Below are 12,409 nucleotides of genomic sequence, written 5' to 3' on the forward strand. Positions count from 1 at the left end.
ATGACGGGCCCTGGTGATGGGTGGGCGATGAGGAGTGGGCACTGTCGGTTGGTGACAGAAACTAAGAGAGCAAAAGCTGTGAGATGAGTTCTTGTTAGAAGGGCGTGTTAGTGTGGAGGAGAAAAATCAAGAGCTGTCCAAAGCAGACTGGTATCAAACGTCGTCTCTTTTATAACAGGAGTGACTATGAAGAAATGCCCCTGCAGAACGGCCAAGCCATTCGGGCCCAGTACAAGGAGGGGTCTGAGAGCGACTGAGCTGGCGGGGCGGCCCGGCGGGGTCGGGGGTCACGACATGGCCAGGAGCCTGCTCTCCTGCAGCGACCGTCCTGGATGCAGACTTGTCTTAAAAGCAGACATTTCCTGGTCTTTATTTGTTTACATATTTTTTAAGGAAAACCAAAACTGAGGACAAATTTAAATGTTGGGCCCAATTTATTATTAGAGTGGTTATATTTATTTAGGAAGAAAGGTGATGATAAAAAGATTAAACAGCCAAATCCTTTTTCAAAGATTACAGATGAGAGCGAGCTTGTTTTCAGTGGTGAGGAGGAAATGACTCCTGTTTGTAGTAGAGAATTATGTACTTATTTCAAAAATAATGTACAGATTCCACGTTCATGGCAATCTTTTGAGTCAGGTCCACAGCGTGGCAGCATTTCTCCTCTCTCTGTGTCCCCTGTGCCGTGGTACTGCGACTCTCAACTCCGAGGGAAGCCTGTTTCTGTGGTTGCGTCACCAGGGCTTGTCCTTCCCCGAGTGGCCTGCGCTCTGGATAACCAAGCACCTTAAGTGACTGGTTTTGGGTGTTTACTGAACAGGTGGTAATCATGCTAACCAGGTTACAGCATTGCTTCCCCCTGGGAGTGTCATGATTCCGTGGTCTTGTTTCCTCATTATTGAGGCGTCCACTGAGTGGTATCCTTTTTTGCCGAGCACCACTAGGGAATGGTGACCACAGGAAGGACAGTGTGAAATGCGGCAGTCATGGCTCAGTAGGGAAAGTGGGGGTGACAGGTTCTAGCCCTTTCCCGCAAAGCAGAACTAGCGTGTGGAGTTATGATAGGCTCCCAAGGAAAGGCCTTGTAAGATAACTGACAAGTTGCCAGCTCCAGTGGGAAGGGTCTTGCTGCCAGTTTTCCAATTACGTACACGACTATGGATGGATGACCCTGTGGTTGGGGTGAAGAAGGTATCCATTAAATTCCAGTGAGCAGTCATTTCTGCAGCCCTGCTCAAGACGACACCCTGTTGAGCTTTATTTTTTTAAATGAAAGCTAAACAAGTGATTGATATAATACTATAGATTCTTTATTGCCAAACAGTTTTTCAGTTTCTCATTTGGAAACTAGGTAAAAGAAAGTAAAACATTCTAGATGGTTTATGGAAGAGCATCTTTGGGTAGAAGTGTCTCACAAGGTGGTCCGGTGAGCAGGTGAGCAGGTGAGCAGGCGGCTCTTTGGAAAAGTCAAGTCTGGAGCTGCTGGATGGCGGCCTCACAGAAGGCTCTGGACACTTGCAGTCCTGTCACTGGGGAGTCCGGTACGGTCCCGCCTTTGCTTCTTCTTTGCCATGCTGTCTCTCTCGTGAACTGTTCCCGTATAATCATTGCAGACATCCTGATTGCTGCCCTCTTGGGATTGTTCTGCTCTGCAAATAGTACCTACTTCTTCATCTATGCATTACCTCTCAAATTACCATTCACAACTCAAAATTACCTAGTACTAGGACCTTACAGAGGTTCGTGAGAAACCATTATGACTTCATACCTTTCTTTTTAATTTAATAACATACCTTTAATGGGGATTCCATTTGCTTTTAGAACCCTGTAAATATGAATGTTTGAATTAAAACTATCATTGCAAGGGTAATTCAAGTTTACATGGTTTTTACATTTGCAATGGTGTGATTACTTTTTTTGATTCTGTGTACTTAGGAGGTATTGAAAAAAATTGTTACTAAATTTTACAAATTCTGTTAAGACTAACTATAAATAATTTTATGTAAATTGACAAAAACTTGTGCTGATTAATGTATTCTATTACAGTATGTGATATAGTTTACGTTTTAATCATTATAAAGTACGTGTCCATAATTTGGAATGCTGTTATTTATCAGTAAATGTAAAATATTTGAGGCATTTAGCCATACACCTTAGAACTTTTTAAAAACTTGTCTTTGTCCTATAGTGTAATTATAAACTGATGACTGGTATCTTCATCTATTGATTCATCATGGCATCAAGTCAAGGAAATGAAAACTATAGGAGTATTTATTTACTTTTTGTAACTGAATTGGAAACAAGAAAAAATTAACAGAAGTACTTAAGGGGAAATGGTTATTAAATCATGCATTTTCAGTTTCTCTTCCTGGTGTATCATACATATCGACGTATTACATACTCCATGTAAAATTTTGCTTCAAGTATATTTTTGCATGTATTATATGTGCTCTAGGTATTAGGTTAAAACACTAAAGTCCACCAGAAATTTCAAACAGTAGCAAGAAAAATTTTTTTTTTTGGAGAGCATCGAAGTTTTGCAAACTTAAATTATGAATTCAAAGGGCTGACTTTAGTTCTTCCAAGGTAACAGCTTGACTAACACCATCTTTGGGATAATTTTTTATACAGTGCAGTCTAGGGGAACCTGGATGGTGACCATAGGCATTTAAGTTTCTCCAGGGAGAGCTTCATTATCCATGTGGATAATAGGTCTGCTTGATTTATTATTAAATCATTACAGCAGTGAAGTGCGGTTTTCTCTCTCTGAAGCCCCATTTGAAACGCTAGAGAAGGGATTATATAAAATATATTTGTTTGTAAGATTGTTCCTGTACATAATTAGATTGCAATAAATTTAAATACATTATGTAAACCCAACCCACTAAATTGGCCAATTACAAGACAAATGTCACCAGCCCTGAACTATTTACTGAAGGTAGTTATGTTAAATAGATTATGACGTGGTAACTTACTTCCTGGAATCCTTTTCATAGGGAAAAACACAGAATCGCATAGAAGGGATGATTAAGTGAGGGACCAGACCTAAAACACTGAAGTATACTTACGTGCTTTGAGGGTTTTAGAAACCAATTGCCTTAGAGGTTAGACTTTTGAGAAAAAATCTTTTCCCCAGGCCAAAGGGAAGTTACTTTAGTCTGTAACATCTTGTTATCCTGTTTATCTTGAGTTCACATATTTTAGATATACTGATAACTATAATACCGTATTATGAAAGAGGATTTTCTGCTAATGAAAACTGCTTTTTCAGAAAGACTGTAAATATTTGTACAAAAAAACTACACTTTAAGCTCCAAAGGAAATATGCAGCTGTGTATTGATGGTGGAACTGTGCCAGTAAGCACAGCACCCATTGCTGAGTGAGCCCAGTAATCAATCGAAAGTGAATGTTTGTTTATGGTAAAATTTACATTTAGGGAGTGGCTTCATTCTGAGCCCACCTCTCTGGTAAATGTTAATAAATTTTTAATATTTGATCCTTATTTATGAGTTACTGATTTGTTTGCTCTTTGCATGTGGAGTTAATTTGACCATTTAGACATGAGCACATTAGGGTCAAGAGCAGGGCTTTCTTCAGTCCAGCAGGCGGACATGGAAGTGTGTCTTCATTATCAGGTTAACTGGCCCCGGACGAGCACGAAAGTAAAGACGTGGTAGGTCACAAGACCAGGGTTTGGGGTCCACCTCCCCACTTACTTTGCTGTGACTTTAAATCAATCAGATAACCTCCAAACACAATTCCTGATTTATGAATAATGATGTAATTGTTACAGACACAAAGCAAAAGATTGTAAAAGCATCTTGCAAGCTCTGAAGTACTAAAACTTTTTTTGTGTTTGATTGCTACTGAAAAATAGAGAACATGAAGGGAGAAGTTGTAGTGTTGCCGATTTGGGCCAAGTGTATGAGTTTGAGCTCTCTGGCTAAAGGAACAGAAACCAGCTTGTCACTTCCCACACCATAGGCTCCAGAAAAGGGCACCTTTAGAATGAAGGGTGTGAGGCCCGGGACAAACAGAACTCTAACCAGAACACAGCAAAGCTGTCAGGCCCCTGGTCCCTCGGGGGATGTCAGCAGATCACTATACTGGAGAAGACCTAAGCCCAACTGCAAGTTTCTCTTTATTTCTACAGTACAACAGGTTCTGAAGGTGCTAATAAAAGGAAGAATGCATCTGTAATACTATTTAGACTATAAAGAAAAACACAAACTTTAAATTGGAATAATTTATTCTAACAAAAGTACAAAGTATGGAAAATTAGTGTACTTGAATCGTTTCAGACAGTAAAGAAAGTATCACGCTAGCAGATTTCTGTTTTTAGCACCTTTGAACAGAAATATTCAGAGTGAAGACAAGTGGCGTCCAGGCTTCTGACTGACCACCTACAATGAACGATTCCTCTGACTTAGGGGGTGCAGCTCACAGAACAGTGCAGTCGTCTGGGTTATTCTCTACATTTTGAGAGTGCAGCAAAGGACGCTTAAAGAGAATGACAAAGGAGTTCACTGAATTCATGGCTGGTGGTTAGAAGACGGAAGAGAGGTGTTGAGACAAAGGAGAAAGACGGCGGGCGGCTGCGGAGCTCAGATGGACAGTCCGAAGGCGCTGACGATGCAGTACATGGTCTTGTTCTCCCATCGCACGGTGCAGCTCCCTGCGGGCGAGGGAGAGGGCGCGCAAGTGAGGGAAACGGCGAGAGACTGATTTCTCACAGTAAGGCCAAACACTCAAGGACTTACCTCTTCCGGTAAATAAATAAAGAAGGCTGGCAAATCGCCCCTATAAAATGTTTTAAAAGGTGACTCTAATAAACATGCATTCAAAGACATCAAACATCCAAGAACACAGTTCATAAAATAGCGCTTTGGATCAGCGAGACCTCAGCAGGATCCAAGAAGGCAGCACACAGCCTTCAGGAAAATGCCTGTGACAGACTTTCACCAAATGAATGAAAACCATACCGTCAGTAGAGCTGTCCCAGAAGCAAGAACTTGCCGTGTGTAATCCTGCTCCATTCTTCTGCATAATTACACAGGTCACTTCAATTAAAACAAACTTTTATTAGAGAAATCTACTTGGAAACACAAATCCTTTTGCCCACTTTTAGCACAGTTTTGTCGATCACATGGTTGACGCTCATGATAAAAATTACAGGGTAGACTGCCTGGTCCTACAACAGGGACACATCTCACAGGTCCTTTCCTCCCCCATACATTAGTCCTACAGGCATATGATCTGAAAAGCTGTGAAATCCTATGGCATGCCCTATAACTGTCCCGGCAGCCAAACAGGCCAGTTTATGACATTATGACCTAAAATAAAATAATGTGCACACACAGTGACACACATCTACAGGGAACTTTGGGGTGGGCACCACACTGCAACACTCACTGTCTTCTGACACCAGACCTGCCTCTGACCGTATTTAAAGAACCACCACTAGTGTACACGAGAAGCAAGACCCCCTTACCGATGTATTTAAATGGTTTTCCCAGCTTGGTGAGTTGGCTTAAAGTCTGTTCTACTACGTTTGTGGTCCACTGATTCACTTTGCTGTGCTGGTAGGTGTTGCCACCAATTGCACTTTCTATGGCCTAGAAGACAAAGCAGAGGGTCCCCATCAGCAGAATGTACCAACCACCTTCCAGTTAGGTGCTGAAGTCCATCACCCTAAGAACTGCTGAAATACAACCTGCATAAAATGTAAGCTTGTATCCACTAGGACTCCTTTGCAAATACACCTTTTGTTTGACAGTGTCATAGTTAAATAAGTTTTATATTTGTTTTTAAGTACCCATAATTATACAGGGTCTGTCAAAAATTTTAAACATTTTGACTAAATTTAATGTTCACTGTTGCTATTAGTATCTGGAAATAAGCGACATTTTTCCTATGACGCTAGAAAATATTCTTTTTGCCTGTTCCCTTCTTTAAAGTATAGTAGACACAGAAATCTTTATCAATTTATTCATGTACAAACCTACCCAAATAATCATGTATTCATAAATGCTTCCTTTATCCAGCATTTTCTGGGAATGGTACCATGTAAGTGCAGTTTCCAGGTAACTAAAGGGCAGTCCTGTGTATCCCACAACTTGTTTTAAGTTTATGGTGAATTTTTGTATTGTGAAATTCCTTGTCTCCTTTTTTTGTGCTGTATCTTGGGGAGGGCTCACTGTACGCTTCAAGCCTTATTCAGGAAAACACACGGTTCCCTGCCCCACTCTTGCTTAAGTTTATAGTCAGAATGTTCCCATTTCATGATTTTCTGGGCCTTGTTGGCTGATGTCAGCCAGCATGCCCGCTTCTAACCAGCTTTCCTCTCTACCCCTTTTCTAACATGTTCGAGAAACCAGAAAACTGAGTTTTTATGACACTTAAGACCTAAAATAAAAACATTCAGTGCACACCAAGTTCTGTCTGGAGGCATGCAGTCACAAAAAATGGTCCCAGGAACTGAGTTGTGCACATGGTGACAGATTAAGGGCTACTGTGATCTTGCTTTTGAGGAACAAAAAGCTACCTACAGCCACACCCTGATTTCTACCTAGAGAAACTCCTATTTATCCTAGAATTCTAAGTAACCTCCATTAGACACAGATCATCTGGCTTCCTCCTCCCGTCTAAACCCCCATCCAATGTCACAGCTCCTTCTCATTCTCTGCCATATCCTCCCTCCCCAGCTCGGAGCATAAACAGGTTGGGGGCATAGAGGCCCTGGTTTAACGGGACGAGGTTGTTACTAGATCTGCGCTCCGGCTAAACCTCTTCCTCTGAGGACTGTCCATACACACTTTAGGATTCACTGTTTTTCAGGGAGGGAGGAAATCTCCAATTTTGGATGCACCCAAATGTATTACTACCCAATACTTAAAATAGCTCAAGTACACAGTTAACCTGTCACCAGGGACAAAAAGTCTATGGCGGCGGGTAATCAAGAGAAAGTAACTGCAATGTTACCTCCTGCTCCCAGGGAGACTGGGCAAGTCTACCTTCAACTGTACTTGTCACCTGGTAACCAAGTCAAGGCTAATACAGAAAACAAGTGAGGCCAAAGGATAATTTGTAACCAACTCCACCTCCCACAGTTCCAGTATAATTCACCCATCTTCCTGCTGCCCCCCACCCCTTCTGTAAAAACATTGTATTTAGAAAAAGATGAAAAGCAAACTGCTACAAATCCTGCAAAGCAACTAGAAAATCAAGCCTATCATCAACAAGACAAATAGTAACAAGAGTTGGAGAGGCTGTGGAGAAATAGGAACCTTCATACACTGTTGGGAATGCAGACTGGTGTAGCCGTTATGGAAGGCAGTGTGGAGGTTCCTGAAAAAATTACAAATAGAATTACCGTATGACCCAGCAATCCCTCTCCTGGGCATCTACCCAAAACATCTGAAAACATTTATACATAAAGACACGTGTGCTCCAATGTTCACTGCAGCTTTGTTTACGGTGGCCAAGACATGGAAAGAACCAAAATGTCCTTCGATAGATGAATGGATAAAGAAGTTGTGGTATATAAACACAATGGAATACTATTCGGCGCTAAGAAAAGATGATATAGAAACATTTGTGAAAACATGGATGGATCTTGAGAGTATAATGCTAAGCGAAATAAGTCAGACTGAAAAAGCAGAGAACCATATGATTTCACTGATATGTGGTGTATAAACCAAAAACAACGAAAGAACAAGACAAACAAATGAGAAACAAAAACTCATCGACACAGACAATAGTTTAGTGGTTACCAGAAAGTAAGGGGGGTGGGGGGTGGGAGATGAGGGTAAGTGGGATCAAATATATGGTGATGGAAGGAGAACTGACTCTGGGTGGTGAACACACAATGGGATTTATAGATGATGTATTCCAGAATTGTTCACCTGAAATCTATGTAATTTCACTAACAATTGTCACTCCAATAAATTAAAAAAAAAAAAAAATCAAGCCTGATGTTCAGTAATGCATATGCTAGAAAACATGTTGCTTTTTATGATGTCCACAAGAACAGGTTGTGGTTCTTTATCACTGCGGCAGAATTCAATAATTTATAATGCTTGTATCGGAGTAAATTCCAAATCACACGTCACCTCACATGGTAATGTTAAACTTAGATCACTAATGACTTTCTTTTAGCCAATGGCTTCACTATCTGCTCAATTTATACAAGGAAGGGCCGCTGGCTGGGAAAACCTTTCCAGCCTCCTTCCTGCCCTGGCGGCCCAGCTCTCTGCACTCCTCCAGCCACCCACCCCCTTCCTTTCAGGCCCTCAAACGCCCCCCACACACACCCTGCCACACTCCTCCCATGTCCCCAGCCTGGACCATTTGGCCCCCTCCTCCCTGAGTTAATGCTACTCCTACTCTCCAGATTCCAGCTCTGAACTCACTGGGCTGGTCACGTCCCTGGAAGCACCACCTACTGTGGCAGTGACCACACAGGGATGCGACCTTACGTTCCAGCGTGATTAGTTGATAACTGTATGCCTTCCCTGCCCCCACACTGTAAATTCCTTGAGGGTTAGTCCCCTGTATGCCCCCTCTACCGGAATTTTTTAAATAAATGAAGAAGAACCGTTTTTGTCTCCCACTCTCATCATCTAAGGGAAACACTGTGGTCAATAATGATAAAGTGGGTAGTTTTAGAAAGAAAAAGCCCCAACTGGATCACTAGGTCTTGTAAGATGTTCAATTTTTAATAATCACTTTCTTCATTAAACACTGGAAACATTTACTTCTAACCATGAATCTTTTATGCTAACAGGTTATCAAATCAAGCCTTAGTAACATTTAATAATGCAAATATATAAAATTCCCTGTCTGATTTAAAATATGTAATTTACATAATATGGAAGTAATTCTTATCTAGATATTCACTGAAGTACCATGTTTCCCCGAAAATAAGACCTAGCCGGACCATCAGCTCTAATGCGTCTTTTGGAGCAAAAATTAATATCAGACCAGGTCTTATTTCACTATAAGACCGGGTCTTTATAATTAATATAATATAATAAATTAATATAATACCGGGTCTTATATTAATTTTTGCTCCAAAAGACGCATTAGAGCTGATTGTCCGGCTAGGTCTTATTTTGGGGGAAACAGAGTAACAACTGTTAATTTGAAATGCCAACACACACAGGCTTAGTTGAGACAATTCCAAGACAGGATTTAAAGCCATTGTTTTCACTCATATAAGCCATTAATCAAACATTTAAAAAGTAGGTATTTCTCCTCTTACCTCTTTTACAATGTTGCTCACTTCGTCAACAACAAAAGCCGTCTGTAAGAAAGAAAATGAGTTAAGTTTGATTTAATAGATTCATATCCACGGCAGCCTTGATTAATGCAAATTTAGGTAATGAACATACTTTCTCAGAAATAATCTAACCAGACTGTTCATTTCACTGAGGAAAACATTAGAGAGACTCAGCAGCAGTTAAGTGGCTGAGGATCAGAGAGCGGGGCCCCATCAGGAGACTAGAATATATGTACTTATCATTTTGTTTTGTTTTTAATCCTGCCTTGATCTGAAAGACTAACTTCACTTTAAACTAGAATTTATCTCTCCATCCATTTCAACTGGCCACTGGGATAGTTAACAAATACTGACGTTTAATGAGTTACCTGACTTTTGTATAACTTAACTGACACTTTCCCTGATGTAAGCTGATTAAGAGCCTTGAAACTTAAGATGTTTTGAGGTTTTTTCTTTCTCACTGCTGTCCTCCTTCGGGACTACACTACCCGCTGCTAGCCAGTGTGTCAGGAGGAGGTGGAACGTAGGCTGCCAGTGGTAATCTAGTGCCAGGAGTTTATAAATGGTTTTTTTTTTACATGAGGTACATGTGAATGGGTACAAGGTTTAGTCTGAGTCCTGGAACAGTACTTAGCTCTGGACATGCCCTCAGGCATAAGTGCATCCTGGGGGAATAAAGGCCAAAAGCCCCGCTCTTGGCAATGAGTTTTCCTCCCTGCCAGGCTGCTGACCACTGTGGCCCACTTCTAGCAATGTGCTTTTCTTTCCAGGAGCATCAAGAGCTCACTGCCTGAAGCCCTCTCACTTGCTGTACTCAGAAGTCATACTTGGAGACAAAGCTAATACACCAAGTTAATGAAATTTTGCAGTATGTTAGAGATTAAATTATTTCTTGAATTTTAAGCATCCTTCCAAGGGACTTCAATGATCCTAAGCCATACAGGGAAGTCCCTGCATAACTTTCTCTGTGGTGAAAATATGAAAAAGCTTGAGGGCCATTTCAATGGATTTTTTCAGTGGTAAGTAGAGCAGGTGTACAGAATCCACTGGGCGGTTTCAACTTCTACTGGAAAGATGAACAATGGGTTGAGAGTTAGGGAGGTCCAGTATCTACATGAAGTTAGACGATATGCACAAAAGGCTTTCGTTCAGAGGTTGTCAGGACTGGCATGGATTAGTAAATAACTAAGTCATGGCTACTAGAAAGAAGAGAGTCACGGTCTCATCCTTGCAGGGCTTTATCTTGTGTAAATCACAGATCACTCTGTTCAGCCCCTTCATTTCACAGAGATGCAAGCGAAATCTGGAATAATGAAGTCACTTGGCCAACTCATTGGTGAGAGCCAGAATTGGAACGCAGAGTATTAGAATGCTGGTATTAAGGGCTTTCTCTTACACTGCCATTTGCCTTTTTAAAGTTTTACTCAATATTCCTGTAATACAAGCCATTTTTCAGTATTACCAGTTAATAGTTTACGGGGGAAAGTTTTTCCTTTGCTATTCTCATACTTATTCACTACGTTGCTACCAGCATCCAAACACTGATGATTGACACTGCCATAGAAAAGTCTGCACCAGTTAAGAAATTAAAACTGAAACTCTAGGGTCAGTTCTTAAGCCTTAGATTTTTCTCCCCCTTGAAACATAACTGCTTAAACTAAATTTCAAAAATGGAAATATCAAACCTTAATAATCTATATTTTCATAGGACTCAATTTATTTGAATCCCAACAAGAATTATTTAGCAAGAAGAAAAGGGGCAAGTATCCATCAGCTATATTTCCTGAATGCTTCTTAGCTTGAAGGAAAGTCATTTTAACAACACACCATTACAATGCATGTCTTCTGCTTGGCAAATAATTATATGCTTTACCCTGCTTCTTCATTGAGGCAATAAAGAGATGATTTCCCCCCGCCCCCGCCCACAAACAGAAACTATCTTCCTGACGTCTCAAACTGAACTGCCACGTGAGTGATGGCTGTCACTGTGGGAGTGAGCATGACACTGAACAACAAGCTGTGGAACGGAAGACAAAGGCAGGTTCTCCTATTGTGCACGTCTGCATTTTGCAGACAGCCGGGGCATCAAATCTGTGTCTGAAGGGACCTGAGAGATGTGACTGTCCGTCCGTGTCACGCGTGCATGTCACTGGAGTCTTGCGTTAAAATACTAGCAGACGCACAAGCAGTCTTCGGTCTTCCCCACCCCTGGACGTGGAACACCTTCTTCAGGGTGGGGGTCCGCATACATGAATAAACAGAGCCAGTGACATCACTCTCGGCACCCCGCCGACGTGGGCCAGGGACGGGGCTGTGGAGCGGAGCTGGGGGTGCGGTGGGGCCAGCGTGGAGTGGGCCGAGGATGAAGTCGGCGCGCGGCGGACCTGGGGCTCAGCGTGGCCAGGGGTGGGTGGGTGGCCGGAAGCGTGGGGCTGGCTGGGGGCACAGGGGCGCCGGGGGTTTGGAGCGCACCCGGAACTAGGCCGGCGAGGAGCGGGGTCCAGGGCGCCGCGGGGGTGCTCCGGGCCCCGCCGCAGGAACCCCGGGGCGCTCGCCGCCGCGCGGGAGCCTCTTTCTCGCCCCGCCCCTCGGGCAAGGTGACGACGCCCGGAGCAGGCCTGGCCGGGGGTCACCGCGAAGCGTTCGGCAGTGCGCTGGCGCCGTCAGCTTGCGCAGGAGAGGGCTGCCGCCCGTGTCCAGACGCGACCCGAGTGCCCACACACGCCCTCGGCTGCGGACACCCGCCCAAGCCCGGGGCTCCCGGCCGCCACCCTTCCCGTCGCCGTCCCGGCAGTTACCTCTTCCACAGACTGATAGTCTTCCATCTTTCCTCCCGCGCGTCGCCTCCGCCTCCCTGAGTAGAGCGCACTGCGCCGGCGCTGCGAGGGCCCGCCCCTCGCGCTCGCGCCCCGCCCCTCGCGCTCGCGCCCCGCCCCTCGCGCTCGCGCCCCGCCCCTCGCGCTCGCGCCCCGCCCCTCGCGCTCGCGCCCCGCCCCTCGCGCTCGCGCCCCGCCCCTCGCGCTCGCGCCCCGCCCCTCGCGCTCGCGCCCCGCCCCTCGCGCTCGCGCCCCGCCCTCGCGCTCGCGCCCCGCCCCTCGCGCTCGCGCCCCGCCCCGGCCCCGCCCTCC

General features: G+C 43.9%; 2 protein-coding genes across 5 annotated transcripts in view; one reads left to right on the forward strand and one right to left on the reverse strand.

Annotated features, from left to right (window-relative positions):
• Positions 1-3,503, forward strand: part of TMEM181 (transmembrane protein 181) — a 66,244-nt gene extending 62,741 nt beyond the window's left edge. For all 3 annotated transcript variants that reach the window (XM_033098096.1, XM_033098106.1, XM_033098115.1), the window contains exon 17: positions 179-3,503. In XM_033098096.1, the coding sequence (XP_032953987.1) occupies positions 179-257 (79 nt within the window). In that variant the 3' untranslated portion in view covers positions 258-3,503. The remainder of the gene's footprint in view (positions 1-178) is intronic.
• Positions 3,504-3,638: 135 nt separating this feature from the next.
• Positions 3,639-12,180, reverse strand: DYNLT1 (dynein light chain Tctex-type 1). 2 transcript variants are annotated; one of them, XM_033098129.1, is made up of 5 exons: positions 12,080-12,180; positions 9,264-9,305; positions 5,493-5,616; positions 4,984-5,061; positions 3,639-4,676 (listed from the first exon to the last, which is right to left on the reverse strand). In XM_033098129.1, the coding sequence occupies exons 1-5, from the start codon at positions 12,104-12,106 to the stop codon at positions 4,606-4,608; spliced, it is 342 nt and encodes a 113-aa protein (XP_032954020.1). In that variant the 5' UTR covers positions 12,107-12,180; the 3' UTR covers positions 3,639-4,605. The 2 variants fall into 2 exon arrangements, with proteins under 2 accessions (XP_032954020.1, XP_032954028.1); XM_033098137.1 differs by lacking the exon at positions 3,639-4,676 and having other exon boundaries at positions 4,986-5,041.
• Positions 12,181-12,409: the final 229 nt, after the last annotated feature.

This window comes from Rhinolophus ferrumequinum, chromosome 3 (assembly GCF_004115265.2).
Source record: "Rhinolophus ferrumequinum isolate MPI-CBG mRhiFer1 chromosome 3, mRhiFer1_v1.p, whole genome shotgun sequence".
NCBI classification, from domain to species: domain Eukaryota; kingdom Metazoa; phylum Chordata; class Mammalia; order Chiroptera; family Rhinolophidae; genus Rhinolophus; species Rhinolophus ferrumequinum.

Bases quoted from the DNA above. Each gene is read 5' to 3' on its own strand.
- DYNLT1 (XM_033098129.1), bottom strand. From the start codon at position 12,106: ATGGAAGACTATCAGTCTGTGGAAGAG. The intron at 5,617-9,263 runs GTAAGAGGAGAA...TTTGTCTTCTAG, and splicing joins TGAGCAACATTGTAAAAGAG to GCCATAGAAAGTGCAATTGG. The intron at 4,677-4,983 runs GTATGGTTTTCA...CCTCGCCCGCAG, and splicing joins CTGGGACAGCTCTACTGACG to GGAGCTGCACCGTGCGATGG.